Genomic DNA, 26,972 nt, shown 5'->3' with positions numbered 1-26,972 from the left:
GTCCCCTAGTGGCGCGGGGCCCTTCTGTCTCTTATACATGGGGCCAACCCTGTTACTAATGAATACTTTTTACCCTACCTTTTACACATCTTGGACATGTACTTTTGCTTTGTGGACATAACTGGAATGTGAATTACTTTTTGTGTCAGTGTGATGCGTCTCTCTGCTGTGTGCATGCTGTGACGGGTTCTGCTGTGACTTCTACAATGCTGTCACCGAGAGGTTCACCAGACAAATGTACTTTATTTGCAAGTAAAGGTATGCCTAAATGCATTTTCCTTTGCAATTTGAGTGTTAGGCTACAATGGAATCACGAGAACAGACAGCATCCCTTTGAAAGCATTTCAGTTGTTGATATGGACATTTCATTATAACCTTATTTATTGTATGTGTGTGTAATAATATATCACAAAATGTTGGTTAATAGCCTATGTCACTCTGGTTGTTAGAGCTACAGTGTCTTCAAAAGTATTCATACCCCTCGACTTATTTCACATTTTGTTGTGTTACAGCCAGAATTCAAAATGGATTAAATATACCCCCCCCCCCCACCCAACTACACACAATACCCCATAATGATGAAGTGAAAACATGTTTTTGCAAATTTATTGAAAATGAAATATAGAAATATCTAATTGACATAAGTTGTCACAACCCTGAGTCAATACATGTTAGAATCACCTTTGGCAGTGATTACAGCTGTGAGTCTTCCTGGTTAAGTCTCTAAGAGGCTTTGCACCCCTGGATGTACAATATTAGCACATTATTAGTTTAAATATTCTTCAAACTCTACCAAGTTTGTTGTTGATCACTGCTAGACAGCCATTTCCCAATATGTGCCCTTTTTTGTACGGCACTGGAAAACTTCCCTGGTTTTTGATTTTTGATTGATCCTTTAGGCAAGTCAGTTAAGAACAAATTCTTATTTACATTGACGGCCAAACCCTAACCCGGACAACGATGGGCCAATTGTGGGCCGCCCTATGGGACTTCCAATCACGGCCAGTTGTAATACAGCCTGCAATTGAACCAGGCTCTGTAATGATGCAACTAGCACTGAGATGCAGTGCCTTAGACCGCTGCGCCACTCGGGAGCGCAGTGTTTGAATCTGTGTTAGAAATTCACTGCGCGACTGAGGGACCTTACAGATAATTGTATGTGTGGAGTACAGAGATGAGGTAGTCATAAAAAAATTATGATAAACACTAATATTGCAACTTATTATGTGACTTGTTAAGCACATCTTTACTCCTGAACCTTGACATAACAAAGGGGTTGAATACTTATTGACTAAAGATATTTCAGATTTTTTTATTAATTTGTAAAATTTTCCAAAAACCTCATTCCACTTTGACATTATGGGGTATTGTGTGTAGGCCAGTGACACAAAATCTCAATTTAACCCATTTTCAGATTCAGGCTGTAACACAACAACATTTTGAAAAAGTCAAGAGGTGTGAATACTTTATGTAGCTATCTCTATGGTGAACTTGGGCTTCATCAAGGTTTATTTGTGAGTAAATCTGGCTTTGATAATAGCCAGGGCTTTCACAGCCACCGACCTCACCGCACATCACTGCTGGGTAGTACGGCCTGCCTGTCGTAACACTGATATCCATCTCTTCTGCAGTCTACTATGGCTGGGTTCGCTTGACTGGTGGGTCCAGCCCTTGTCTCCTACAGGGTTTTTTCATTTTCTTGCCCTCGCTATCTAGATGGCGTAATCATACCCTTATTCCACGCATTTCTGCGCTTGAGCGATACATCACTCTAACAGGAGTTATCAGCAGAGAGAAAAAAAATGTAAGCAGGGTAACAGCAGGCCCTTTCCACACAGTGATTTTAAACCACTTACTCGGAACGAGCATGAGGAGATGGGGACTGAGGTGTGGTGGCGTTCAGTACTGGTGCTCAGTAACGTTACCACTGACTTTCTGATTACATCAAAGGAAGGACCTCAACTAGACATGATATGCTATAGGGTTGCAAAGGGAGGGTATATTACTGGAAACGTTCTAAGTTTACCAGTAAACTACCAGAATTTTGGTAACTTTCAAGGTTTATTTGGAATTTTATAATATGACATCTAGTGGCCATTTTGGGTACTTCGGATTATGACAGGTGTCTGTAATTATCTTTGGCCATCTGTGTGGCCTTATCTCATGTAAAATACGTAAACAAAGATGATTTTAAGTTAAACATTTAATTTCAAAGCTGGAAAGCATTATCCTAAATATAAACGGTCAACTTAGTGAATACCATTGGTACTTAAAACTGGTGGCAGTTGTGGAAAAAGACAATAGTTGGAATAGAGGCAGAGTTAATTGAAAATAATGCCATTGTTGATTTAGATGCCTTTTTCATTAATTAGGCTATTTTCTCTTGAACCATATGGTCTATCTACTAGAAACACATGGACAAAATGGACACAGATATAACAAATGAATAGTATACAGTATATGAATAAAAATAAAAATAAAATACCAAAGTTACCATAGTTTAGTAACTTTGAAACTCAACATAGAGCTTCTTAAATAAGAATTTGAGGTGCCCTTAGCACAGGCTTGGTGTGTACAGAGCGGTAAAAAATCGACACGAGACGGTTAAAGAGGGCTGCAATTATGAATGGTGAGCTAAAAGCTTGAGCGTAATGCACAGTGACGGTGCTGTGAGACGATGAAGAATAATTCCTGTATGCAAGGCAGCCACTTCCTTCCTCTATCCACACAACCCTCTCTAACACATCAACCCTGTATGTCATTGTAACATTAATCCCCACTTCCCCTCTGCCACTGAGCTCACTAACATGGGCAAAGTGATGCTTGCAGAATGGATGGAGGTGGAGTGAGAGCACTAACCCAGAGCAATCAGCTCTTCTGTGGATGATTTTAGACAGTGCACTTAATAGCATGCTTCAAGCAGATTGTAGGCTTTCAGTGCCATAGAAAAGGGAACAGTGTGTGTGTGTGTGTGTGTGTGTGTGTGTGTGTGTGTGTGTGTGTGTGTGTGTGTGTGTGTGTGTGTGTGTGTGTGTGTGTGTGTGTGTGTGTGTGTGTGTGTGTGTGTGTGTGTGTGTGTGTGTGTGTGTGTGTGTGTGTGTGTGTGTGTGTGTGTGTGTGTGTGTGTGTCTTATTTCAAGTACATGGTTTCATTTTTTTACATGAATAGTTGTGACTATTGTAGGTTTGGTTTGTTTAATGTTTCTGTTCCCTCAATGTTCCCACACTCAAAACCCAGCCATGTGCACCATGTTACTCCCAAGACTGCATGTAGAAACCAGCTACAAACCAACTCACAGCACATTGCTATCCTCATGATGTTAAAATATGATTGCCCTGTGTTTACTATGAAGCATTTCAGGATATACAACACAAAGCTGAATAGAAGAGACTAAGGTAAGAGATTGATTTGAGTATAGTTTCTTATGATGTGCTGTGTGAGGGTGGATGAGAATCTGGTCAGGCTTCCTATAGACCCCGAGGGGCTGAGCTGGGTAGTAGTAGGGCTTTCATTAAAGGTAATTGAGAGCAGCTCCGGTGCTGCAGTTTGGAGTTCCGCCACCTCCATCTGTACTGCCATCTGAAAGCGTATTTTAATGACAATGACCCCTCCAGCCCCCTCCTCTGGAAGAGCAGTGTCGTTTTTCTCTGTTTGTTTTTCCGAGTGGCCTGGCAGCTGGGGGATGCCTCTGTGCTACTGGGTGGATCCCCAGCCCCACCCCGTCCGCTACCTCCACCAAGGTGGGGCAACCGCTGATGCAGCCAAACACCACAGGTAGGTAGGGGTCAGGGATAATAATTGTCAAGGTTATTTAGCACAGGGGCAGACTCTTACTTTTAGTTCTAATCCCCCCCCCCCCCCCCCTTACAAAAACATGACATTTGCAGTTTCACATGGCTACTTTCACATGTTGAGCTTAAAGTTTGCATGTGAAACCATATTTTCAAATATATTAAATTTAGAGTTAACATCGCCTTTTCACACGAGGAGTATAACATGTTTTCACCTCACATGTAAATTGCAAGTTCCATTTGAAAAGTGTTAACATGTGAAAATTCCATTTGCAATTTCACATGTAAGAAAACTCTACATTCGTAAATCTCACTCAGTAGCAATAGCAATCTCAGCAGCAATGTTTCCACGTGTGGAATTGCAAATTCTGTTATGCCATTCTGTAAAAAGGTTAATTAGCCAATCTGAGTAATAATCGTTCAAGTGTGTGAAAAATGATTTGTTATTTCTGAGCCATCCACTCCATTATTATTGTAGACCTCCGTGGTGTTGCATTGATGTTGTGTATACTTAGCGCTACACTGGGGAGAGGCATTCGAAGTGTTACTGCTGCAGGCACATGCATCTCTTCTTCTTCGTACATTGGTCCATGACCGTTGGAAGAAGCCCTGTGTATCCTTATTTTTATCCTGTTCTTTGGTTTGTACCATGGTTACGTTTTCAAAATCTAGCAATAACATGTTTAACTAAATTGTGTTGAGTTTGCTGGTCATTTTGATGTATAATTTAATAGATTTGACTAAGTGAAAAACAAGTGCGATTTTCCCATCGCATAAGTTTACCCAAGCAAAGTAGAAAGCTGGCTAACTCTTAGCCCGCTGACTCACATTTGTATGCAAGTCAATGTTACAAATGTTTTGACTCTTAAATGGTTTTATTTTTACGAAAGAGGGCTCATTGAGTGTATTTGCATCTGTATGTATGAACCACGCTAATGATATGTATTTTAAAAAGGTACATGCTTATGAAATTTGTATCTAATGGTTGCATGCTAATTGCTAACCATTAGCTAACCGCTTGCAAACCGCCTTCCATTTTGTCCTAGCTAGCTATTTTTAGCTTCCTTTATTGTTAGCTGTCCATTCTTTCTTTTTAAACATTTAATACACAGGATTTTAATATATTTGAAAATGTGTGAATGTGTTTGCTGAATGAATGTAAACAGATACTTTTCATCAGATTTGATTTTGAATTAGGGCTGTTAGAGTTCATCAATAAACTCAGGTTAACTTTTAGCAATTTTAGTGCACACATTTTTTTAAATTGCAATTAATCACATTGTCTGAAAGCTTTGAAAATACACTGAAAACAGCTCAAATACATCATCTATACAGCTGAAAACAACAACGTGATGTCTAAACAAGTTGGCATTGAGGTTAAAGAAAGTGTGCTTTATCAATCGTCCAGATTTGGCTAACCGTTACTTTGGACAAAATCAAGACATCAATATTCTTGTAATGCTTTTTTTATATAAAACATCTTCAATTATAGCTCAATTTGAGCTAATTCAGAATTTGCGATTAATTGTGATTAATCACAGAAAATCCTGCAATTAACTCAATCAAATTTTAAAACGTTTGACAGCCTTTTTTGAATTGAACAGTCCATATGCTGAGATAAAGAGAAATGTATAATAAATATACATCGGAAGAGAAACCCAGTGTCAGTCCTCTTGGTCTAAATGGTCAAGAAATTGGTTCTAATCCAGCCGGTTACAAAAGCACACATGTGAAATTTAGAATATCACATGTGAAATGGTTTAAAGCCATGTCTGAGTCATGTGGAAAATCCATGTAAAACTTCATACGCCCGAAAACCACGTGTCTGGCTCATGTGAATTTTTTGTTTTCACATGTGACCTTTCACATGTGAAAAAGCCATTTGAATTTTCACACTTGTTCGAAAACCCCATGTCTGACTCATGGAAAAATCTAGTTGTTGTTTTTTGCGTGCCATTTTTCACATGATTTGTTCACACGTGTGTTCAGACATGTATCCGAAAGCCACGGGATTTTTCACACGGGATTTTTTCATGTTTGTTTTGTAAGTGCCCATCTACTGGCTTTACAGCTAATGCTTTACAACAACTTTGGGTTTAAGGGCAAATACTATAGGCTAATAGTCTATGGCTGCACAGTAAGATTAACCAGAACACATGTCAACTATTTTAGGAAAACTGCCTGTCTGCAGTTTATTCATAGTATAGTCCTATTGTCAGAGTGTGATGTTAATGTTCAATTATGTAGCCTAATTATCTTTGGTCATCCTAAAATAGAATGACAAAGAACTTGGTTGTTATTATATCTGGCAGACGAGCAAAATACAGGTTGGCAGGACCTTAGAGGTGTGTTTGTGTTTGGGCAAGGGGAGGGGAGGCTGACGGAGCGTAACACAGAGCGGGGTTCCTTCGTTAATGAGCCCTGATTGAATATCGGTCGTCCCAGTTGGTTAGGGCAGCGTGGTGGCAGGCAGACAAGGCGGTGTGTGTGTGTGTATGTGTGTGACCTGAGAGCCCTAACCAGAGGCAGCTGGGAGAGAGACCATGGTGGGATTACCGTTTGAACAACATAACAAATCAGACGGAATAAGTGTGGGACTGGTGTGGCTTTCTGCCTTGGTCTTTGGTCCCCAGCGTGGCCTCTCTCCCCCCTAGTTTACACAGGCTGAAGAGGGTGAAATTGGACTGGGGTTGGACCGCTCCCTCTCCCTCTTTCCTGATGTTGAACGCTGGCACAGAACGACTGATTAAGAGGCTCTTTGTTTCCCTTTGATCCACATTTCGCTGTGAGTTCAATGTATCTCCATCAACGCAGGCCTTTGGTTTGCAGCAATATGTTCTGAATCAGCGGGTCGTCTGAGTGGCTGGCACTAAGACTGGAGATACATACATGTTCTCAAGTCACTTTCCTTAGGTTTCACTTCTTAGACTGATCAGCAGACTCTGTCTGGAATCCATCCTTACATCAGTGGCAAGAAACAAAGCCATTTTATATAATGTGAAAGCAGGGTTTATATCCCTGAGCCAGAGCATGCCTAAAGTGAGAAGAGAAAACTTAAGAGGATTACAGCTGTTCACAGAAAAGCCCTAAATCCACCCATATCTGAGAATTCTAGTGTGAAATAGTTTAGAAGTATTTTAAATTGCGACATTTTACACTTCACTGTGTTAGAGACAACTGTTAACTCTTCATCTCTTCTGAAACATGCTAAACTTAAAACCTACAGTTGAAGTCGTAACTTTACATACACTTAGGTTGGAGACATCAAAACTCATTTTTCAACCACTCCACAAATGTCTTGTCAACAAACTATAGATTTGTCAAGTCGGTTAGGACATCTACTTTGTGAATGACACAAGTAATTTTTCCAACAATTGTTTATAGACAGATTATTATCACTTATAAATCACTGTATCACAATTCCAGTGGGTCAGAAGTTTACATACACTAAGTTGACTGTGCCTTTAAACAGCTTGGAAAATTCCAGAAAATGATGTCATGGCTTTAGAAGCTTCTGATAGGCTAATTGACATCATTTGAGTCAATTGGAGGTGTACCTGTGGATGTATTTCAAGGCTTACCTTCAAACTCAGTGCCTCTTTGCTTGACATCATGGGAAAATCAATAGAAATCAGCCAAGACCTCAGAAAAAAATTGTAGACCTCCACAAGTCTGGTTCATCCTTGGGAGCAATTTCCAAACGCCTGAAGGTACCACGTTCATCTGTACAAACAATAGTACGCAAGTATAAACACCATGGGACCACGCAGCTGTCAAACCGCTCAGGAAGGAGACGCGTTCTGTCTCCTAGAGATGAACGTACTTTGGTGCGAAAAGTGCAAATCAATCCCAGAACAACAGCAAAGGACCTTGTGAAGATGCTGGAGGAAACAGGTACAAGAGTATCTAAATCCACAGTAAAACGAGTCCTATATCGACCTAACCTGAAAGGCTGCTCAGCAAGGAAGAAGCCACTGCTCCAAAACCGCCGTTAAAAAGCCAGACTACGGTTTGCAACTGCACATGGGGACAAAGATTGTACTTTTTGGAGAAATATCCTCTGGTCTGATGAAACAAAAATAGAACTGTTTGGCCATAATGACCATCGTTGTATTTGGAGGAAAAAGGGGGAGGCTTGCAAGCCGAAGAACACCATCCCAACCGTGAAGCACGGGGGTGGCAGCATGATGTTGTGGGGGTGCTTTGCTGCAGGAGGGACTAGTGCACTTCACAAAATAGGTGGCATCATGAGGTAGGATGATATATTATGTGGATATATTTAAGCAACATCTCAAAACATCAGTCAGGAAGTTAAAGCTTGGTCACAAATTGGTCTTCCAAATGAACAATGACCCCAAGCATACTTCCAAAGTTGTGGCAAAATGGCTTAAGGACAACAAAGTCAAGGTATTGGAGTGGCCATCACAAAGCACTGACCTCAATCCTATAGAAAATGTGTGGGCAGAACTGAAAAAGCGTAGGCAAGCAAGGAGGCCTACAAACCTGACTCAGTTACACCAGCTCTGTCAGGAGGAATGGGCCAAAATTCACCCAACTTATTGTGGGAAGCTTGTGGAAGGCTACCCGAAACGTTTGACCCAAGTGAAACAATTTAAAGGCAACGCTACCAAATACGAATTGAGTGTATGTAAACTTCTGATCCACTGGGAATGTGATGAAAGAAATAAAAGATGAAAGAAATAATTCTCTCTACTATTATTCTGACATTTCATATTCTTACAATAAAGTGGTGATCCTAACTGACCTAAGACAGGGAATTTTTACTCGTATTAAATGTCAGGAATTGTGAAAAACTGAGTTCAAATGTATTTGGCTATGGTGTATGTAAACTTCCGACTTCAACTGCATATATATCCTCCTGATGGATAATTAGTGTGGATTTGAGAGTTTAAGAGACATTGTTAGAATATGCCAAATTAGGAGATGATTAAAAATAAGAACGCCATGCTTACTTACTGTATAGATACCACCACTAAAGTTCAAAAGCAAAAGAGAAAAGTATTTCCTAACTGCTTAGACTGGTCTGGCTACAGAAATAGGGACAACACACATGTGGATGCATTAAGACGCAGAAGAAAGCCTGTAGATCTTTGATCGAGTTCATCAGCTGAAATCCTTTAGAATAATGAGCCACACTCACATTCCTCTGGGAGCTGAAGCTCGGAGAGTGGTACTGGAGCCTGGGCTTTGGCCGCGAAAGTGATATCATTATGGATTACTCCAGAAGTCTGCGCAACCTCTGGAAGTATGGAGGTGTGTGTGTGTTCCTTCCAGTAGGAAGGATGGATTAGATGAAATGACGTGTCATTAACAATCGAAAAATGAATTCCCTATCATCGCAATGCGATATGCATGGGTATGAATCTATCCTGTATAATGAGAAGAGAACAACGTGTACCCAGTAAAAAATGGCTTGATAATGACTGTAAACTGATATTGCATGTACTTTGCTTTGCCTTTGATCTCCTGGGAATAAAAGGGTCCTGTTGCAGAGATGCATCAGCACTGCAGTCTGGTTGCTCAGCCATAATTCCATCCTGAGCTCTTTCTCTTATTCCTGTTTATCACTGAGAGAGTCTACAGCCTTCAGACTTGATTTCTACTTTACAGTTTCGACCTCGGGATGACTCGCCTGGAGCCCTGTGTGACCTAACATTCTGCTGAATGTGTCCCAGGTGTGGACTGTGACCGGAGAGGTGAAAGCCGTACGCCGTCGCTCAGATTGATTGCCTCCTTCCTGCTCCAGCGCTCCTCTGATGTGCTGTTGACTGGGGCTGGGGCCGGGAGGGGCTGGGGGGTGTCAGGGACCATCCCGCCTCAGCAGCAGGAAGTGAGGAGAAGCAGACCCCGTCATCATCCTGCCTCCCTTCATTTCAAACCCTACTGTACAATTTATGCACACCCGCCTGCCTGCCTGTCAGTGAGGAAATGTCACATACTGTATGTGGCTCTCTTTCCATCCTGAGAAAAACAAACAAACATCCTCACCTCCTCACCACTCATCTGCACCTCATGAAAGGGGAGAGGAGAGGTGCGATTAATGTCCTCCTATCGCTCCTTTCAGTCCTGACCTAACCTCCCCGGCCCGTACCCGTCTCATGGCTTTGATTACAAGTTATTACCGTCTGTATCTAGGGAGCCATTCGTCTTGTGTGGGACCACTGAGATCACTTCCTAGCTCAAGCCTTTCCTGTCATCCAACTCCCCTCCAGCTCACCAGTTCACTCTGTCTGCTCTCTCTACACTGGCTCGCCAGCCAGCTAACCCTTAGTGCAGCACAGGGACAGAATACAGACTGTCTGAATTTTCGAATTCAGTGAAGAAGAAAGAACAGACAGAGATATCAAAAGAGGAGAAAACAGGGATTTAAAGGGATAGTTTCCCAAAACGTTAAAAAAAGTGTATAATGTTATCTATTGCCCTGGGCAGCAGATTGTGGCATTGTGTCGTTACTGTCGGTTGAGAATTTAAGGTTATTTGAACATCCAATTAAAAGCATTCTAATTGTTCCTCATCCACTCCCATTGCTTTTTGGTCGTCAATGCTGATGTTAACCGTTGGTGGCTGTAGATGAGTAAACAAAACCAAAGTGTGGATTGCAGCCTCTCACTGTCAAGGAAAGGAAACATTTGAGTAATTTTGTAAGTTGAGATAACATTTAAAATGATGGGCAAATTGTTTCCAACATGTTTACACATATTTATGGGTCTGGAGATAATGCATTCCGTCTAACAGATACTGATAGTTCCTCTGTCCAGAGCCTTTGACAAACACATATTGTTAACACATAACCCTAACAAACTATAACACATCCCTCCAACAAGCTATGGAGAGTATGCCATTTTTTGTCAATTGATCAGTCTCTGTGTCAGATGGTAAAGCTGTTATACCACTCCCACACGGGCCAATCCCTTACCTGACCCTGATGTGAACATTCCGCAGGGCAGTGTTGCAGTATTGATGTGGGGAGATGCTGACCTGTCAGGTTATTGCGTTCACCTTACAGTCCACAACACAGGAGACTAGCTAGCCTCCCCCTCGTGCTCTGCTAGGCCTTTGATCAGGGGAGAATCACTGAACCAAGACATGCCCACAAGATGACCAACCAACACAAAGTAAGGTTAACACTCTGTACCATCAAGAAAACAACAAAGTACCTCGCAAAATAGGTCACATCGATTTATACACTTGTTTTTTTTCTATTATATGATTATTGCTTTACAAAATGGCAAATGAATAGGTAATGTAATGGATGCTGTACTAAAGCAGAGGCATCAGTGGCATCATTTAGTCCAAAGGCCATCACATGCGTTATGGTCAGATGGTTTTCATTTTATATCATATGATAAATCACACTTTGTTGACAATAATGAAGCATGCCAATAGTTGATGAAGGTTTCATGAACCATAATTAACTTGGAGATGCACTTTAGCCTGGTCCAAAGGCTGCTTTATAGTGCTTACAGAAGCTCCTAGAATACACCTAGCATGACACTTCCCTTAACAAACGCAATCACATGCAGTGTGGTAAAGAGGATGCTGTTTTTGTTGAATTTGACTGTGAGATGAATTGTGCATTCGTGGCACTTTCCGCCTGTTGTACGTCCATATGAACAGCCTTATCGCAGCACCATTAGTTCTGTTTTGAGTCATGCATGTTTCATAAAAACTGAAACTTAGTCTAACCTCAGTGACGGTAACTCATCTGTGTTATATTCACTGGGCACTGATTTCGCATTCAATTAATCACAAATTGTTATGTGTACATGTCAGTCCATGTGACTTAGTTCAAGTGAGGATTGCATAATAATATTAAACGATAAGAGAGAATGTAATTTCTTCAGAGAAAAAGTTTGAGTCTGTTTTAAATGAGCCTTCGGGGGATTGCGGACATGTAACAGAGTACAGACAAAACAACTCATTAAGTGCTCTTTTGTAGCTGAAACATAATTCATATGGGAGGCAGGACAAGAGCGAACCATAGTGCTGAAGTGGTCTTTATTGGAGGAATGAAAAACAGATACAAAAACAAAGACATATCTTTTGAATCAGGGCTCAGTCTGCACAGTGATTCACTGTTACACAGGTCTCTTAAAGCAGTGTCCTTGAGGAGTAATGCAATAGTATAATGTATATTTCTGGCATTACTTGACCCGTTTGGCTGACATCATCCCTCAGAGACAACAGCCTCAAAACAAATCCTCACTCTCTCCTGAAACTCCAACAACAATAGGGAATAATTGTCTTCACTCACATTAATTTTTACTTTTGCACATTAATTATTAGATAATACATTTTGTAAAAATGGTTGTTGTTCACATAAAAAAAGGGAACGAATTCAGACACTGTATACATTTTCCTATTACCTTATTGAGTAGTGCTATCTACAGGCACTTCAATGCTCTGTAAATATCGACTTGATATATATTTGCAAGTATCTGGCTAGCAGTTCAGTTGAGAGACCCTCATGGACAGGTAAAAGTAGGCATTCTATGCTATTTCATTTGGTCATTATTCAAATTGTGGCTTTCATTAGAGATTGTCAGATGCCAAAAATGTATCTAAAATATGATATGTCAAATTTTCAGAATTGTTATTTTAGGGAGATGATGCAAAATTGAGAATTAGGAAAGCCGGATACCTAGTCAGTTGTACAACTGAATGCACTCAACTGAAATGTGTCTTTCTCTGAATCAGAGAGGAGCCTTGGGGCTGCCTTCATCGACATACACGTCTTCGGCGCCAGGGGAACAGTGGGTTAACTGCCTTGTTCAGGGGAAGAACGGCATATTTTTACCTTGTCAGCTCGGGGATTCGATCCAGCAACCTTTCGGTTACTGACCCAACGCTCGATAGCCTACCTGAAAAAAGTCCTAAATTCCCTGGTCTTTTCCATCAGGAAATCCATTATGGAAATGTGTTGAATATTCTTGCAGTTCTTGCAGTGATAGTTGGAATATTTGTTTATAGTAGAATAATATATATTATTATATGTAACAAGTGTTTAATATATCAACAACTTACAAAACAATATTTGTATTCATCATTTATAATTAAGCTATTATGAGTTTAGTGTAAAGATAAACCGCCAATTTATTCTTATTAAAATTAAAGACCAGAGAACGTGGTATTAATTGTTATTCGACGTGTTTGAAGAGAAATAGGCAGAATAATTTAAAAATATCAAAGTCATGCATATTTCAATAATAATCTGGATGTTAACTTTGAATCAACAGGCTACCTTCCTGTTTAATTTGAGCTGTCATCAAACAGATGAATGTATTCATTTACTTCGTTAATTCAGTTATTTTCAAATAGGCAACTTTACACCATATGATGTAGGTTATATTAAATGTTGCTGATCGTCTGCACCTATCAGATTAGTAGAACAGGAAAACCCAGTTACAGTAAACTGTTAAAATATATACATTTGGTGAGCTTATATACCATTACCACAAACTAGATTTGATTCGAAATCTCCTTGTTGACTTTATTTTGTCAATCAATTATTCAAAAAACTAAAAACTGTGGTTACCCAATAAATTCTCTGTGAACATAGCATTTAAAGCATCCACTGTGGTAGGGCTTTTAGGTTTCAAAGAAGCGAGTTGATATGAATTCCTCTAATCTTCCCAATTAAACCTGTTTTTGAACAACCAACCATTTCTTACTTTCGATCGGCTCAGTGGTGCAGCAGTTGAGTAGAGTTTTCAATTAAAGAGTCAAAGTGTATCCCTCCTTATGAATATAAAATAACCGAATAGTTAGGTCAACTAATGTCAACTACATGGTGCACATAACTAAGTAGGCTAATGAACAGATATAAACAGGCCCACAATTCCACTCTATAGGTAATGATAAGGGAATGCAATCATTATAATGATGGCAATGGTAGCCACAAGGCAATGGGGTATAGCATGCTAAAGTTTTGAAGAAACAAATGACTGTCTATAGTCACCTAAATGAAATGAATATACATACACGTTTAGTCTAAAGATCATCTTTTGAGGGCGAAACATCGGGTTAGATTGAAAAACGTCTTTCTTCTCAATTCCCCAAAGGGCCTTAATTTGGCGCCCCCACCTGTTACCTAAGTGAAAGGTGCTCTTCAGAACTAGGCCTTAATTCCCTCATCCCCGGATTCCAGCGGAGCCAGTGTCCTCCTGCAGACATGATAACCTAATGATAAGTATTCTGCCAAGATCACCTTATGGAGTTTATAAGTGTGAGGTAAACTGAGCAGGTTAATTAGCTCATGTTCCATTTCAAGTCTCCAGCTAAAATAGCATGTATTAATATGGACAAGGCCTTTGGAGTGTCCTATGTTGAACAACTTGTCCTATATTGAATTGGCAGGGGTAGGGAACCGAACAGCAGTCCCACTAACTGGGGTCAATGAGATGAGACAACCACGACGAAGAGCAAATTGCTAAACCCCCAAACACTGACGTGATGCAATGAGATTAAAGACAGATTTGAATGAATGAATGAATGAATGACGCGAAGAGTGCAGTGAAGGGCATTGACCATGGGTAAGAGGGAAGAGGGGATTGGCTGAGTTTGTTGAGGCTTGGAGACTAGTTGCCTTGGCTATGTGACCGGGAAATATGAGGGACTCTGACAGGTCTTAAACGGTCTGGCGCCAAGAACTCAGTCCTCAGGATAAATATAGCAGAGGATCAGTTGCAGAGAGAGAGCGAGAGAGATGGAAGGGCAATGATGAAAAGATTCAAGGGAAATGTAAAGCATATTTATAAGAGCATACATTATGGGAGGGGGAAAAGTGAACATGTTGTATGCGATCAGTTTTAAATAATTTGTGTTTATATGCGGATATGCTCACTCATATAGCCTAAAGTGTATAGCCCTATACCTTACGTGTGCTGGCTGGTACATGTAGACTTTTTGGTAGGTTATAGGCCTAGGCTATATCGCTACTGATTTGTGCACCTAATTCTCGGTGTCATGTCCACAAATACAAATTGACCCACTGACTGCTTTCAACAGTATAAATGATTTAAATTTAAGTTAAAATTCAAATCAACAGTTAAGTTAAATACAAAAGTCCAACTGTGCACTCACCAAGGTAACTCATAGGCTAGCCACACTATCAACGAACATATATATTTCGTAGGCTTCTAAAACAAAGTCTAAAACAAATAAATTGAGCATAATGTCCGCCTTGGTTTATATAATTACTTGAATGACATATAGCCTACATGGGACCTCGTTATCTGTCTCCATCCGGGGTTAATCCTTTGCAGTTCAACAGCTCAAAATATGGAGGAGCAGTGGGCTAGTCTAGTTAATGTACAAAATGTGGTAGTGAAAAAGAATAATAGCTAAATAGTGTTTTTTTTCTGTTACTTTATTTCAGCAACTGCCGTCAGACTGTACACTAATTGTGCATTACCATTGCTCTAACACTGCCGTAACTATAATGTTGTGGGTCTGGGAATTGTAGACACAAGCACCCATAATTGGCCTCATGTGACAGAGTTATATGTAAGCCTGTAGGTGCGTGGACGTTAACCTTAACCAAACATGTAGTCCAATCATAATCAGTGTAAAAAATATATAAAAAATAATAGAAAATAAATGTTTTTCATGCGTTGTATTTTTTCCTTCTGCAAATGACGCATTTTCCCAAACGTTTGAACCTGCCTGGTTGAAAAATCATATTGCATTTTGTGAATAATGTGAAGTTATATTTCAAAGTTTAAGTAGGCTAGGTTTCTAAAACAAATGTTTGCCATAAAAAGTTTTAGGCCTAACAAATAAACAATATAGGCCCAATTTCCAATCAAATGTGTGCACCTTCAACAGGCAAAGTAATGTATGAAAACAGGCATTCTGTTCAAATGAATGCATTTCACTTTCCTAATTCTGTCCGACTAAGAATATACCATCGATTACTTTTCAGACCTCACTATTTCCCTGTTACTGTTGGTTTTAAAACTAACGCAATGTTGCACATGAGAATGCCTTAAGTCTGCAGGCCAGTCTGGTGATTTTTGATAGTCGTATAAGGTTGTGTGGTACTAAATTAACTCCAAGAAACACATTTCAAAAATCCCAATGGACTCATCCATTCATCCTTATCGACACATATAGGCCTACTTTCCATATCCCACTTCTTCTCCCCTAATCGTTTGACCGATCTGTAAATGTCATTTGTACACAGTCATTATCTCTGCAAAGTAATTGTCACCTAGTCACTAAAAAAGTTAAAACAACTTTTAGTAGACTAATATATTCTGTGTGAATGTATATTTTCAAAATAAGATCATCTTATAATTTTCTTCAATGCAAACAAGTGACAATTAGTTAAAAATTAGATACTCTCAGATCAACAATTTACACCAAAATATAAAGAAAATAGGCTCTAAACTGAAAAGATATTGCATTAGCGTTTATGAGAGTTCTTATTAAGTCTCACCATTATGACAGAGGTCCGGTGTATTCAGCAGAATTTTGAATGAGTTTTAAGCTTGGGTTGAGTCTGGGAACTTAGTATCCACGTAATCGCGCACTAAACCTGCAACTGCACCTGCACCTCTTCCGTCATTCATAAAAATTCTGCATTCGAATCAATAATTACAGCTAAACTACCGCATATATGTGGCTAGTGCAGGAAATCCGAAGTTGGAGATCTATCATGGGCTGCAGCCTTGGATGGAATGTAGAGGGGATTGGAGCACGCTGTTTGAAGATTTGGGGGTAAATATGAAGTGACAGGAGAGGGTTCTTATTGTGGGACGCCAGCAGACTGGCGCCAAGAGCTCCTTAACAAACGTAGTCCCACTTAATCAATGATCTGCGAATGGACTTCTTAAAGGTATACACAATGGTATTTGGAGAACGTTATATCGCTACACGGGAATCACACACAACGATAGTATGTGAAGTTTGACAAAAATCGCCCGTTTCCATCTTGCATAACGCACTGTCTGTCTGAGGAGCAGTAGACTACTTGCGATTCCCTACAAATCGTCTAACATAGCCTACCACTGTCTATTCATAAACTCTTGCCGGTTTAAATGATATGATATGCTATTGTTTCGAATAGTCAATTGTGTTTGTGTCAATGTTGGATACATTCTGTAGGCTATGGTAAAGAACTTCGTAAATTGCTGAAAAAGTAGTGTAGCCCATAATAGGCTACTTCCGTAGATTCGTTATAATAATAATAATAAAAAAACGTATCCTTATCTTAAATGTGTCTGTTTCGGGGATGTAGGCATTTCCGTTGGAGTGAATTACTCCTGATAACTCCTCAAAGATATAAGCCCTCTTCGCCTCAGCTCGGTTTAAACTGGATGTGTCTCTCCAAGACAACAAGCTCTCTCACCGCTTCAAATCGCTCTTTTTCTGTGCTTCGATATAGGCGATGAATCCATGAAACAAATGTGTTTATTTGTAAGTTGTAGGCTACATGTATTTGCTGTTAAATAATCAATGTGTTGCTAGTGAAAGGCACATATGAATAGCATAGTTATAAATATGTTGTTTATGAATATTAATATAGCCTATTACAACGTTATAAAAGTGCAACAGCGCATCAAAACACGCCATAAAGTAGGCTCAATAGTCTACTTTTTAAAACACAACCAAATTGTAGGTCAGGTAGCAAGGCATTGTAGTAGCCTAGCAGCCGTCTGTTTACCAGCCAGCGCAGAGACATTCGCTTCGATGCTAAATGTTTTGTAGGGATAATAGCTGTTGTTTTATTTAAAAACTCATTCATAAGTAGCCCTATGAATGCCATGTTTTCAAATCAGGTTTTACTGACCGAATAATTTCAACCCAGTCGAGATTTGCGATAGGATGTATAGGCTATAGGCTAGTCCCCCCACGGTGTGAAAGCTGCACGAAACGACTAAGCAGTCGGAGGATCCGTCCTCTTCACCGGCCGTGCAGCAAAAGCCAGCCCTGGTGCTCGATTCGAAGTTTGGGGGAGGGATTTCCTGATCTTTACTATGTCATTGGTTAATATTTTATTCTGTTGACATGTTTTCTTACTGCTAATGCTTCCGACACCTTTTAGCCCCCACCCCCCTTACGGATCTTGGCCGAAGCTGTCAAAACCACGCCTATAGAGCTCCACAATTGGTCCGGAAAGCGTAAAATCGGCAATCAAGTGGGCTTGGTTCATTAGTGTCGGGATCCAGGGAGGAGAGACATGTTAGACAGTCACAATACTACGGTGGTCAGAGCAAGACCTCTCAATTCGAACTCCCTATCCGAGTAAAGAGTGATTTTCTTTTTCCGAAAGTTACTTGGGTGAATAAGAAGCGAAGCCCAGCTCTACTCTCGAGGTGTCGATGCCGTCTCTTCGACGGATATTATCACCGTGCTGTGTGGGAACCGAGCATCAGGAGTAGCAGTACACTCATTTCCTCCCTCGGTCTGTTAGAGACGTCTGGGACGCATTCGCTCTTGGTTGAGCACGCGAAACTACTTTTATATTTCTGCTCGATTTACGAAGACATCTGTCTTTTGGATACACACACCAATAGGCTACGTCTACTGAGGGTGGACATAAATAGCGTATAATCATTCTATATCAATTTTTGAATGCACCGATGAGAGATCCAGTTTATACAGGGACTGCCATGGCTTATCACCCTTTCCACGCTCACCGGCCGACCGACTTTCCTATGTCAGCCTTCCTTGCAGCTGCACAGCCTTCCTTTTTCCCTGGACTGACGTTATCTCACGGCGCTCTCACCAAACCTCTATCAGGCCATGCTTTATCTGGAGCCGCGGAAGCGGGACTCCACGCGGCGTTGGGTCATCACCATCAAGCGGCTCACCTCCGCTCCCTCAAGAGCTTGGAGCCGGAGGAAGAGGTGGAGGACGACCCCAAAGTCAACCTGGAGGCCAAGGATTTATGGGACCAATTTCACAAAATAGGAACCGAGATGGTTATTACGAAATCAGGAAGGTAAAGACATGCTTCCGTTTATTTTGGCTACTGTTATGCGTGCATATTATAGGCAATGTTATTTGCACTGCTGAGTAAGTTTATTTTATTAGGAAATTGTTATAAATTAATCACTCATAGTGATAGTCATACTTGATCAAGTAATAGTAATCCAGAAGGCGGTGTCGCTGGTGCTGCCAGAGGCTTTCAAATATTTATGAGAGATTTGCAGGTTCCTAGGCTACTGCATTAGTAGCCAACTATTGTCTCCAAAAACACACATCTATATTTACATTGCACCCCTAATTATCGAAATATGACTGTTTATGAAAGTATGGCTATTGAGTGATTTCGGATAAGCATAGGCTACTGTTCACACATTATAGGAATAGGCCTAACACGAGAATAACAAACTAATGAACAAATTCAATCAATCAGACAATGCATGTGTCGAAACAAGTGTGTTTGAAGATGAAAAGAGTACGTGGTGTGGTTAGGCTATGTAGGCGAACTTTTGTGCGGAATTCCAAGGCGTGCCCGTAGACATCTTGGTGTAGCCAACACCCCCTCGGATTTGTCAGTACTTTAGATAACCTTTATTTTCTTCTCAAAGTAACAATTAGAAATATAATGTGTTTACAGTTAGGTATAGTACAATCAACGTGCATAAAATCCAAATATATATATTTTTTTGAATGCCATGATTTTAAGCCAGATGATTGACAGGCCCAGTGTGTTCACTCTTGTTTTACTCTATTGCAGGAGGATGTTTCCCCCATTCAAAGTTCGTGTCAATGGGCTTGATAAGAAAGCCAAGTATATCCTCCTTATGGATATAGTCTCTGCTGACGACTGCCGCTACAAGTTCCACAACTCGCGTTGGATGGTAGCTGGGAAAGCCGACCCGGAGATGCCCAAACGAATGTACATCCACCCGGACAGCCCTGCCACAGGGGAGCAGTGGATGGCGAAGCCTGTTGCATTTCATAAACTCAAGTTGACTAATAACATCTCCGACAAGCATGGATTTGTACGTCATTTCTTGATTTAATTTGATGATGCTTCGATTAAAGATGAATTTGCCTTTTGTGTAAAACTAACCCGGGCTATTGACAAGGGTTCAAAGCCGATATTGCGGATATTCCGGCTATTTTGTAGACGCACATAATAAAGGTTTTTGAATTCTATGTAGGGCCTAGACCTAATTTAATTATTGTACATATTATTATGAGGTAGGCATAGAATAATCTATATTTGTAATGTTTTTGGAGGCTATAACATCAGTTGATAAATTATTTAACCTTTATTGATAACCAACAGCAATGCAAAATTATGCATTAGAAAATCGCTAAAATATTGATAGGACAACAGTAACCCACCATGCATCTCCAAAATAGTTTTAAGGCTCAACAACAGTGGTTCAGATTTGATTTATTGTCTTTAAAAATATTTCATTCGTGGTATATTTTGGTGCGGAGCAGAGTGACAAAGTTTGCAGTTAAGTCAAGTAGCTAGAACCAGGTCAAAGACATAGGGCAGACTTGTTCTCTCTTGAATTGATTACGGTAGTGTTTCCTTTCAGTGCAATTTGGATAAAAATATTGCAAGTGGGGCGCTTTGAAATGGTAGCAGATACTCACCCAATACTTACATGCAAAAGCAATAACAACCAAGTAGCCCAAATACTTCCCAATAGACTACTGTCTACGTCGCTGTATAGGCCAGTATTTTAAATATGATTTTAATACAGATTTGATTTGATGGTATATTTGATAAACAGTAAGTCAGTTATTGTTGCCTGCTCTTTCCGGTTTTTTCATGTCTAATGCAGGTTATGACAAATCAAAGTAGGCAAAGCGTTACAATAGCTGTTGATTTCATAACCATGTTTAGCCTACGCATGTATGAAGTCTTTGAAACATTTTCAAAGATGTTGCAAATCCTTCATAGGTTAATATTCATTGACAAGTGCAGTAAAACATTTGAGAAAAGTTTATATAAATGCATAATCCCACGTAACGGGTTTATATAGGCCTATACATGTAATAAGGCTAATGACAAGGCATAATCAGAATCGTTAGTTTCACATTAGAACCTGGATGTTAGGGGCTGTGCCCCAATGCAAAACATTCAGTCAGTCTGCATTGTCAGCATAAACGCTCGAAATAGTACACCAACTTTTGTAGTAGGCCTACATTTGTTATATTTCACTGTGGAGGAAATCATCGGCCTATACAAATTAATAATGCATTATTAACACAGTGTGTGTTTCGGTGGAATGTATAAGTTCCCTGCAATAACACAAGAAATACAAGTGCCAACAAATCAAGGAAGTCATCATTGTTATTGTCCTCGTCATCTTACTTCAAACCAAAACGTGTATCAGCATGATCACCTTAACATATTTTCTGTTTCTTCGCATTCTCAGACTATCCTGAATTCGATGCATAAATACCAGCCCAGATTTCATATCGTGAGGGCCAACGACATTCTGAAGCTCCCTTACAGCACCTTCCGGACATATGTTTTTCCAGAGACAGATTTTATCGCTGTCACTGCATATCAGAATGACAAGGTAAGCTTTACCAGAAAATAATATGCAAAACGTCTATTTTAAATGTTAGAATATTGAATATTGACTGCTGGATGTGTAAACACTCTTGTGTATTCAAAAGTAGGCCTGTTCTATTTATGTTTGAGTTTTTTTTAAACTTATGGTGTGTGTGTGTGTGTGTGTGTGTGTGTGTGTGTGTGTGTGTGTGTGTGTGTGTGTGTGTGTGTGTGTGTGTGTGTGTGTGTGTGTGTGTGTGTGTGTGTGTGTGTGTGTGTGTGTGTGTGTGTGTGTGTGTGTGTGTAAGTGTGTAAGTGTGTAACACACACACACATATATGCTGATAGTTGAACCTGAGGTGTCAGTTAACTTTCATGTGGAATGTTTTAGTCTCAATAACTTATTTTATATGCCTAATGTTGGCTATAGAAACCCCTTCCTGTTGATGTTCATTGGAGTACATGTTGAAGGCCTAGTGGGCTTGTTGGTATCATTAAATGTATGGTACAGAGTCACAATCGATTAGAAGGCACTTATCCTCACTATGTCCTTGGGCTACTGCATGGAGACTCCAACACAGTTCTGAACAATCAAAGCATGCAATCCACTAACTCAAAGCATGAACACACACAGCTTCTAAAAACTCAAAAGGACAGACGAAAATTAATACATGAACGAATAGTATTGTTCCTAAATAAACAAGGCCGTGTATGTGTGCAATTAAAGTTTAAAAAGTAGCTTTCAATAAAAAGTAGCATTCAGTCTCTGAGAAAATGACATCAGCGTATGCTAATCGAAATGTTAGGTATAATACTTTACTTTAAGAAGAATAATGAATAATTGATACGCTTTAGTAATTACACTTCATCAACAGAGATGCTTGTCTTGCCTCTAGAGCGAACGAGATAACAAGCACAGCAGTCCCCAGCACCATAACATTGCTATTGTTACAAATATTATTCCATCAATAAAGCTTATTGATTAATAATTTTGCTTATCATTGGCATCATTATTATTATTATTATTTGTATTATTGTTATTAGTGGTAGGCCAAGAATAGTACGTCCCGTGTAGCTCAGTTGGTAGAGCATGGCGCTTGCAACGCCAGGGTTGTGGGTTCGTTTCCCACGGGGGGCCAGTACAAAAAAAAGTATGAATGTATGTACTTGTAAGTCGCTCTGGATAAGAGCGTCTGCTAAATGACTTAAATGTAAATGTACATTTGAAATACAGTTCAGTCTTTTCAGGATCCCATAGTTGATGCCATGCACTCTCGATCTCTACAGATCACACAACTCAAAATTGATCACAATCCATTTGCTAAAGGGTTCAGAGACACGGGAAATGGACGACGGGAAAAGAGGTATATTTTTTTATTCGATATTGAATTTAAAAAGATTAACCTGAAAATATGACCATAAATTGAAAATAATTGTCCCATTGGGATAAACAACAATCATTTGCAGACCGAGCATTATTGTGTAGTGATTTGATCAAAATACAGATGCATTAACTAATCTCAGTCCGGTCTGCAGGAAGCAGTTAACCCTTCCATCGCTGAGCATGTATGAGGACCGGGACCTTAAAGGGGACAGGGACTGTGCCGACTCAGATGACTCCTCCTTTGAACAAACCACCGGAGGGGACTCGGTTCATTCTCCACTGGGACATGTAACTAGTCCACTGAGGTTCAACCGAACCAGTCGAGGTAAGACTGCTCATAAAGCATTGTTTACATTACTTTTCGTCTCCACCAAATTGGTCATTTTGAAGATGCCAGTAATTAAGAATTGATCAACACAAATGGGAACAAACCTGAAGGTTGTTATTATGTGTCATTAACCTGAGGATAATTGGGTGGTTTACAATTGGATAAGAGAGAAAAATAATATTTGTAAGAGAAAAGAAGAAAACGCGAGTAAGTGGGTAAATCTGTGCTTGCTATGTGCTCAGTTGTGACATTGGTTCAGAGTTAAGTAGAAGGTATCAACGTGTGGTACAACATAAAATAATAATAAATAAGTTAAAAGGAGAAACAATAGCAGACACGATGATTTCTTTACCCACAGTATACTATTGTACGTATCCATATCTCTGTAGAACATGAAAGCTAGGCTTCATGCATCAGTGTAACTTGATCCAATGCGCCATCTACTGACAGGTCCATAAACATTCAGCCCCTTGATTACTGTAGTATGGTTTTCACGTCATTATTCGATAGTTATGCATTCGATTATCAACCAAGCACTAAACGATGGCCTATAGTTCAACTGCGGAAGCTTTATAGAACGACTTTAAAACAAAATGTATGCCAATCTTACCAGCGAACCAAACGTTTTTACGAGCAGAATGGAAGTGGTCAGGAAATTAATGTTAACACTAAATCACGACTCCTTCCTTCAAATAATATATAAAGTAAAGCCACGCATGTGCTGGTTGTGATATTAAATGGTTTTAGCATACTGGAAGCTATACGTAGGCTAGACCTACACATCATAGCCTCTAGTTATGTTTGCTTTAATTGTGCAATAGGCTATGCAAAGCCTTTAGTTAGACTTGAGCGTTTTTAAATACATTCTATTATAGTGTATCATAAAATGGCGATATTTTAATGGAAGTTTGATATAATGTTTTACAGACGACAAGAACTGCACTGACAGTGATCAGGAGCTTGACCCACAAGAGGAGCGATCCATCGCAGCCAGCAGCCCCGGGCCTGAACCAACCTCTCCTCTCAGCCCAAAAGGCGATTACAGAGTGAGGGATAGGATTCTTCTGGAAAAAAAGAGCGACTACCAGGATTCAAGGAAAGAGAGTGACTCTGTGTTCAGTATTCGAAATCTTGAAAAGGACAAGATAGATCATAAGCACCGCAAAGAGACTGAACCTACAAAGAACGACACGGATAGTGGGGGCATCAGTGGGGTGAAAGATGGGTTTTCTCCTTTGATGGTACAGACGGAGAGCCCATCACACTTTAGCGCGAGTCACCTGCAGAGTCTGGCCTTTTCTGGTTTGCACAGTCAACAGTTCTTTAACCCTTTGAATACGGGACAAATGTTGTTCCACCCCGGACAGTTTGCGATGGCACCAGGGGCATTCTCCACCATGGGTATGGGGCATCTGTTGACATCTGTTTCTGGAGCGAATGGCCTGGAAAACGGAAGCCTCTCCTCTCAAAGCGCGGGCTGTCATAGTCACTTCCCGTTCCACCTGTCACAGCACATGCTAGCATCTCAGGTAAAACGTTTACTTATACTCTAACTAATTTCAACAGACAAGCATGCATGACAGCAGCAATGCATGCAGGCCTAATAATAATAATGTCTTCCCAACAACGAATTACACCACAATAGATATAGCTGAGGAACACTTCATATTTCTATCAGTTTTCCTGCACAAACTTCTGCAACTGAAGCGTCTTTTTAGCATCACTTTCAATTGCATTCATAATAAATCATTTCAGTATATTTAATGTAGATGTATGACTTTATAAAGAATGAATAAAGCCGCCTATATTGGGTTATTCCAAACCAAATTGGGACTTTGTGGATGCCTTTTTTGACTTTATTGAGAACATAATAATATATATTTTTTATTATGGATAGACATAGGCCTACTTTTGTAATGATAGTAGATTATATTATTTTAATAGCCTGTAGGCTACAGTTGTCGATTAAACAGAGACAGAGAGACAAAAATGTAACTCTAAAAGGTTTTCAGAGTAAATGTTCTACAAAAACCATCCATGCATATCGAAGAAGTATGACAGGCCTGGAATTCTGTCTTTATAGCATTTGTGTATGTATAATAACGCCATAATTTTTTGAACACAGGGAATTTCGATGCCACCTTTTGGAGGACTGTTCCCGTATCCATACACCTACATGGCAGCTGCAGCTGCTGCGGCCTCGGCCCTCCCCGCCTGCACGGCAGCCTCCACATTGGGCAGAAACCCTTTCCTCACCACCTCCCGACCACGGCTGCGATTCAACCCTTATCAGATACCCACATCTATTCCTTCAAGCACAAACCTGCTCACCACAGGGCTGCCGGGCAGCATCAACGCACCATCCGACCTGTCCAAATCAGGCAGCAGAGAAACAAGTCCTGTATCTGAGCACCACAGCCACAAAGCGGCCAGCCAGAGGACGGCATCCCCCAAAACATCTAAGAAGGATTCCACTAACGAACTGCAAAATATACAGAGGCTGGTCAGAGGACTGGAACAACCCAGAGAAATGTCTCCTGCCATTGACGCTCCAAAGTGACCAAAACCACCTGTTCATTCAAGGTATATTTGACATGATTCTATCGGGCTATATACACAGTTGTTCTGAGAGTGAGATGGATGGATATGGGCTGACGAGGTGAATTCATCAAATTACATACTATTGGTGATATAGATTCATTTTTTACGTCAGTGTAGGCTGCCGCATGTGTATGGAGAGCATCTCGGCCCCTGAAGGAGGAACGGAGGATGAACAGAGGATGTTGGGGCTGTTCGCTAGGCTATTGATAAGGATAAAGCTACACCCCAAAAATACATTACAATAGATTTCAAAAGGGATGGAAAGGAGACACAGTTAAACTGGTTTCTGAAGCTGTTTTGGAAAGACATTTGTAACTCACAACATGAAACATTAATCTGATTTAATTATTTATGTTTCCAAGAAAAGCAATTCTGTAAATATACTGTAAGGATAAAATAATACGCAACTTGTTATTAATTTATTCAAATCTGTACATTGGCGTGTATATACTACTTAGATTTCAACTTGTTGCATTTATAATTTCCCCATTTACATGGAAATATATTGTACATGAACACTATTTAGCGTTTGTTGTTAACCGAATGAGTTTCAAATGCTTATGATGCATTGCTGTTTATCCTGCCAGTGAGATGAAATACGAAGGAAATGCGTGCCACCTGCATACCCTTTCCGGTCCATGCTATCCGGGATCCTTGGGACGTCCCTACCCCATTGAAGTTGCATTTTAAAATGGTTAAGGTAAGGATTAGGGTCAGGGTAAGGGTAATGGTAATGGTTAAGGTTAAGGTAAGGGTATGGGTTAAGGTTAGGGTATGAGTTAAGGTTAGGGTTAGTGTTAGGGTTAGGGACGTCCCAAGGATTTCGGATGCTGTTGATGAAACATTGTTTTGCGATACAATGCGCAGCACTGTGCATTTGGCAGGGAAAACTCAGGTTTCTTTTTCTCCAGCACTGAAGACTACCTCGTCAGAGGTAGCTCAATTTGTATCTTTTGTGCTGGTTTATTCGGGTAAATTCATATGCATTAATATGCTTTTGTTGAGCTCCTCACACTTTAAATAAAAATGAATATGTCGTTCAGGTGATGTTTTGTATCAGTTACTTCATTGTCTTCGTTTATTGATAAGCTTGCCTTGTGACGTACATGTTTGGGAATTAAAGGCTTGATAAAAAAGAAAAACGTAATGCCTTACAGGCTTTATTCCTTGATAATAAGAGCAAATATTATTTTTCTTGCAACAGTTTCTGCATGTTCAATAGTGTTGACACCTATAGCTTTAACGTCAAAGCAAACTTTTGACAAACTATGGAGTTTAGGTGGGTTATAACAGGCCTAAGAGTGGAATTAGTTCGTTTAAACAATATTTGTACTTTTTGGAAGAATTCAAAATATATGTATATTTTATTC

The 26,972-nt window shown here is 40.0% G+C and overlaps 1 protein-coding gene across 4 annotated transcripts; it reads left to right on the top strand.

Moving 5' to 3' along the window:
* Positions 1 to 17,952: 17,952 nt before the first annotated feature.
* On the top strand, positions 17,953 to 26,649 carry LOC120057203 (T-box transcription factor TBX2b-like). Of its 4 annotated transcripts, none has more exons than XM_039005707.1 (8): positions 17,953 to 18,760; positions 19,502 to 19,769; positions 21,168 to 21,314; positions 22,577 to 22,653; positions 22,826 to 22,998; positions 23,929 to 24,530; positions 25,127 to 25,584; positions 26,190 to 26,649. In XM_039005707.1, the coding sequence occupies exons 1-7, from the start codon at positions 18,399 to 18,401 to the stop codon at positions 25,559 to 25,561; spliced, it is 2,064 nt and encodes a 687-aa protein (XP_038861635.1). In that variant the 5' UTR covers positions 17,953 to 18,398; the 3' UTR covers positions 25,562 to 25,584; positions 26,190 to 26,649. The 4 variants fall into 4 exon arrangements, with proteins under 4 accessions (XP_038861635.1, XP_038861634.1, XP_038861633.1 ...); XM_039005706.1 differs by having other exon boundaries at positions 25,720 to 26,649; XM_039005705.1 differs by having other exon boundaries at positions 25,715 to 26,649.
* Positions 26,650 to 26,972: the final 323 nt, after the last annotated feature.

Source organism: Salvelinus namaycush, chromosome 12 (genome assembly GCF_016432855.1).
Source record: "Salvelinus namaycush isolate Seneca chromosome 12, SaNama_1.0, whole genome shotgun sequence".
In the NCBI taxonomy this organism is placed as follows: domain Eukaryota; kingdom Metazoa; phylum Chordata; class Actinopteri; order Salmoniformes; family Salmonidae; genus Salvelinus; species Salvelinus namaycush.
This window is presented reverse-complemented; position numbering and strand designations above follow the sequence as displayed.

Excerpts from the sequence above, each read along its gene's own strand:
- LOC120057203 (XM_039005707.1), top strand. The coding sequence starts at position 18,399 with ATGAGAGATCCAGTTTATACAGGGACTGCCATGGCTTATCACCCTTTC. Across the intron at positions 21,315-22,576 it reads CTGCATATCAGAATGACAAG|ATCACACAACTCAAAATTGA; the intron begins GTAAGCTTTACC and ends CGATCTCTACAG. Across the intron at positions 24,531-25,126 it reads AGCACATGCTAGCATCTCAG|GGAATTTCGATGCCACCTTT; the intron begins GTAAAACGTTTA and ends TTTTGAACACAG.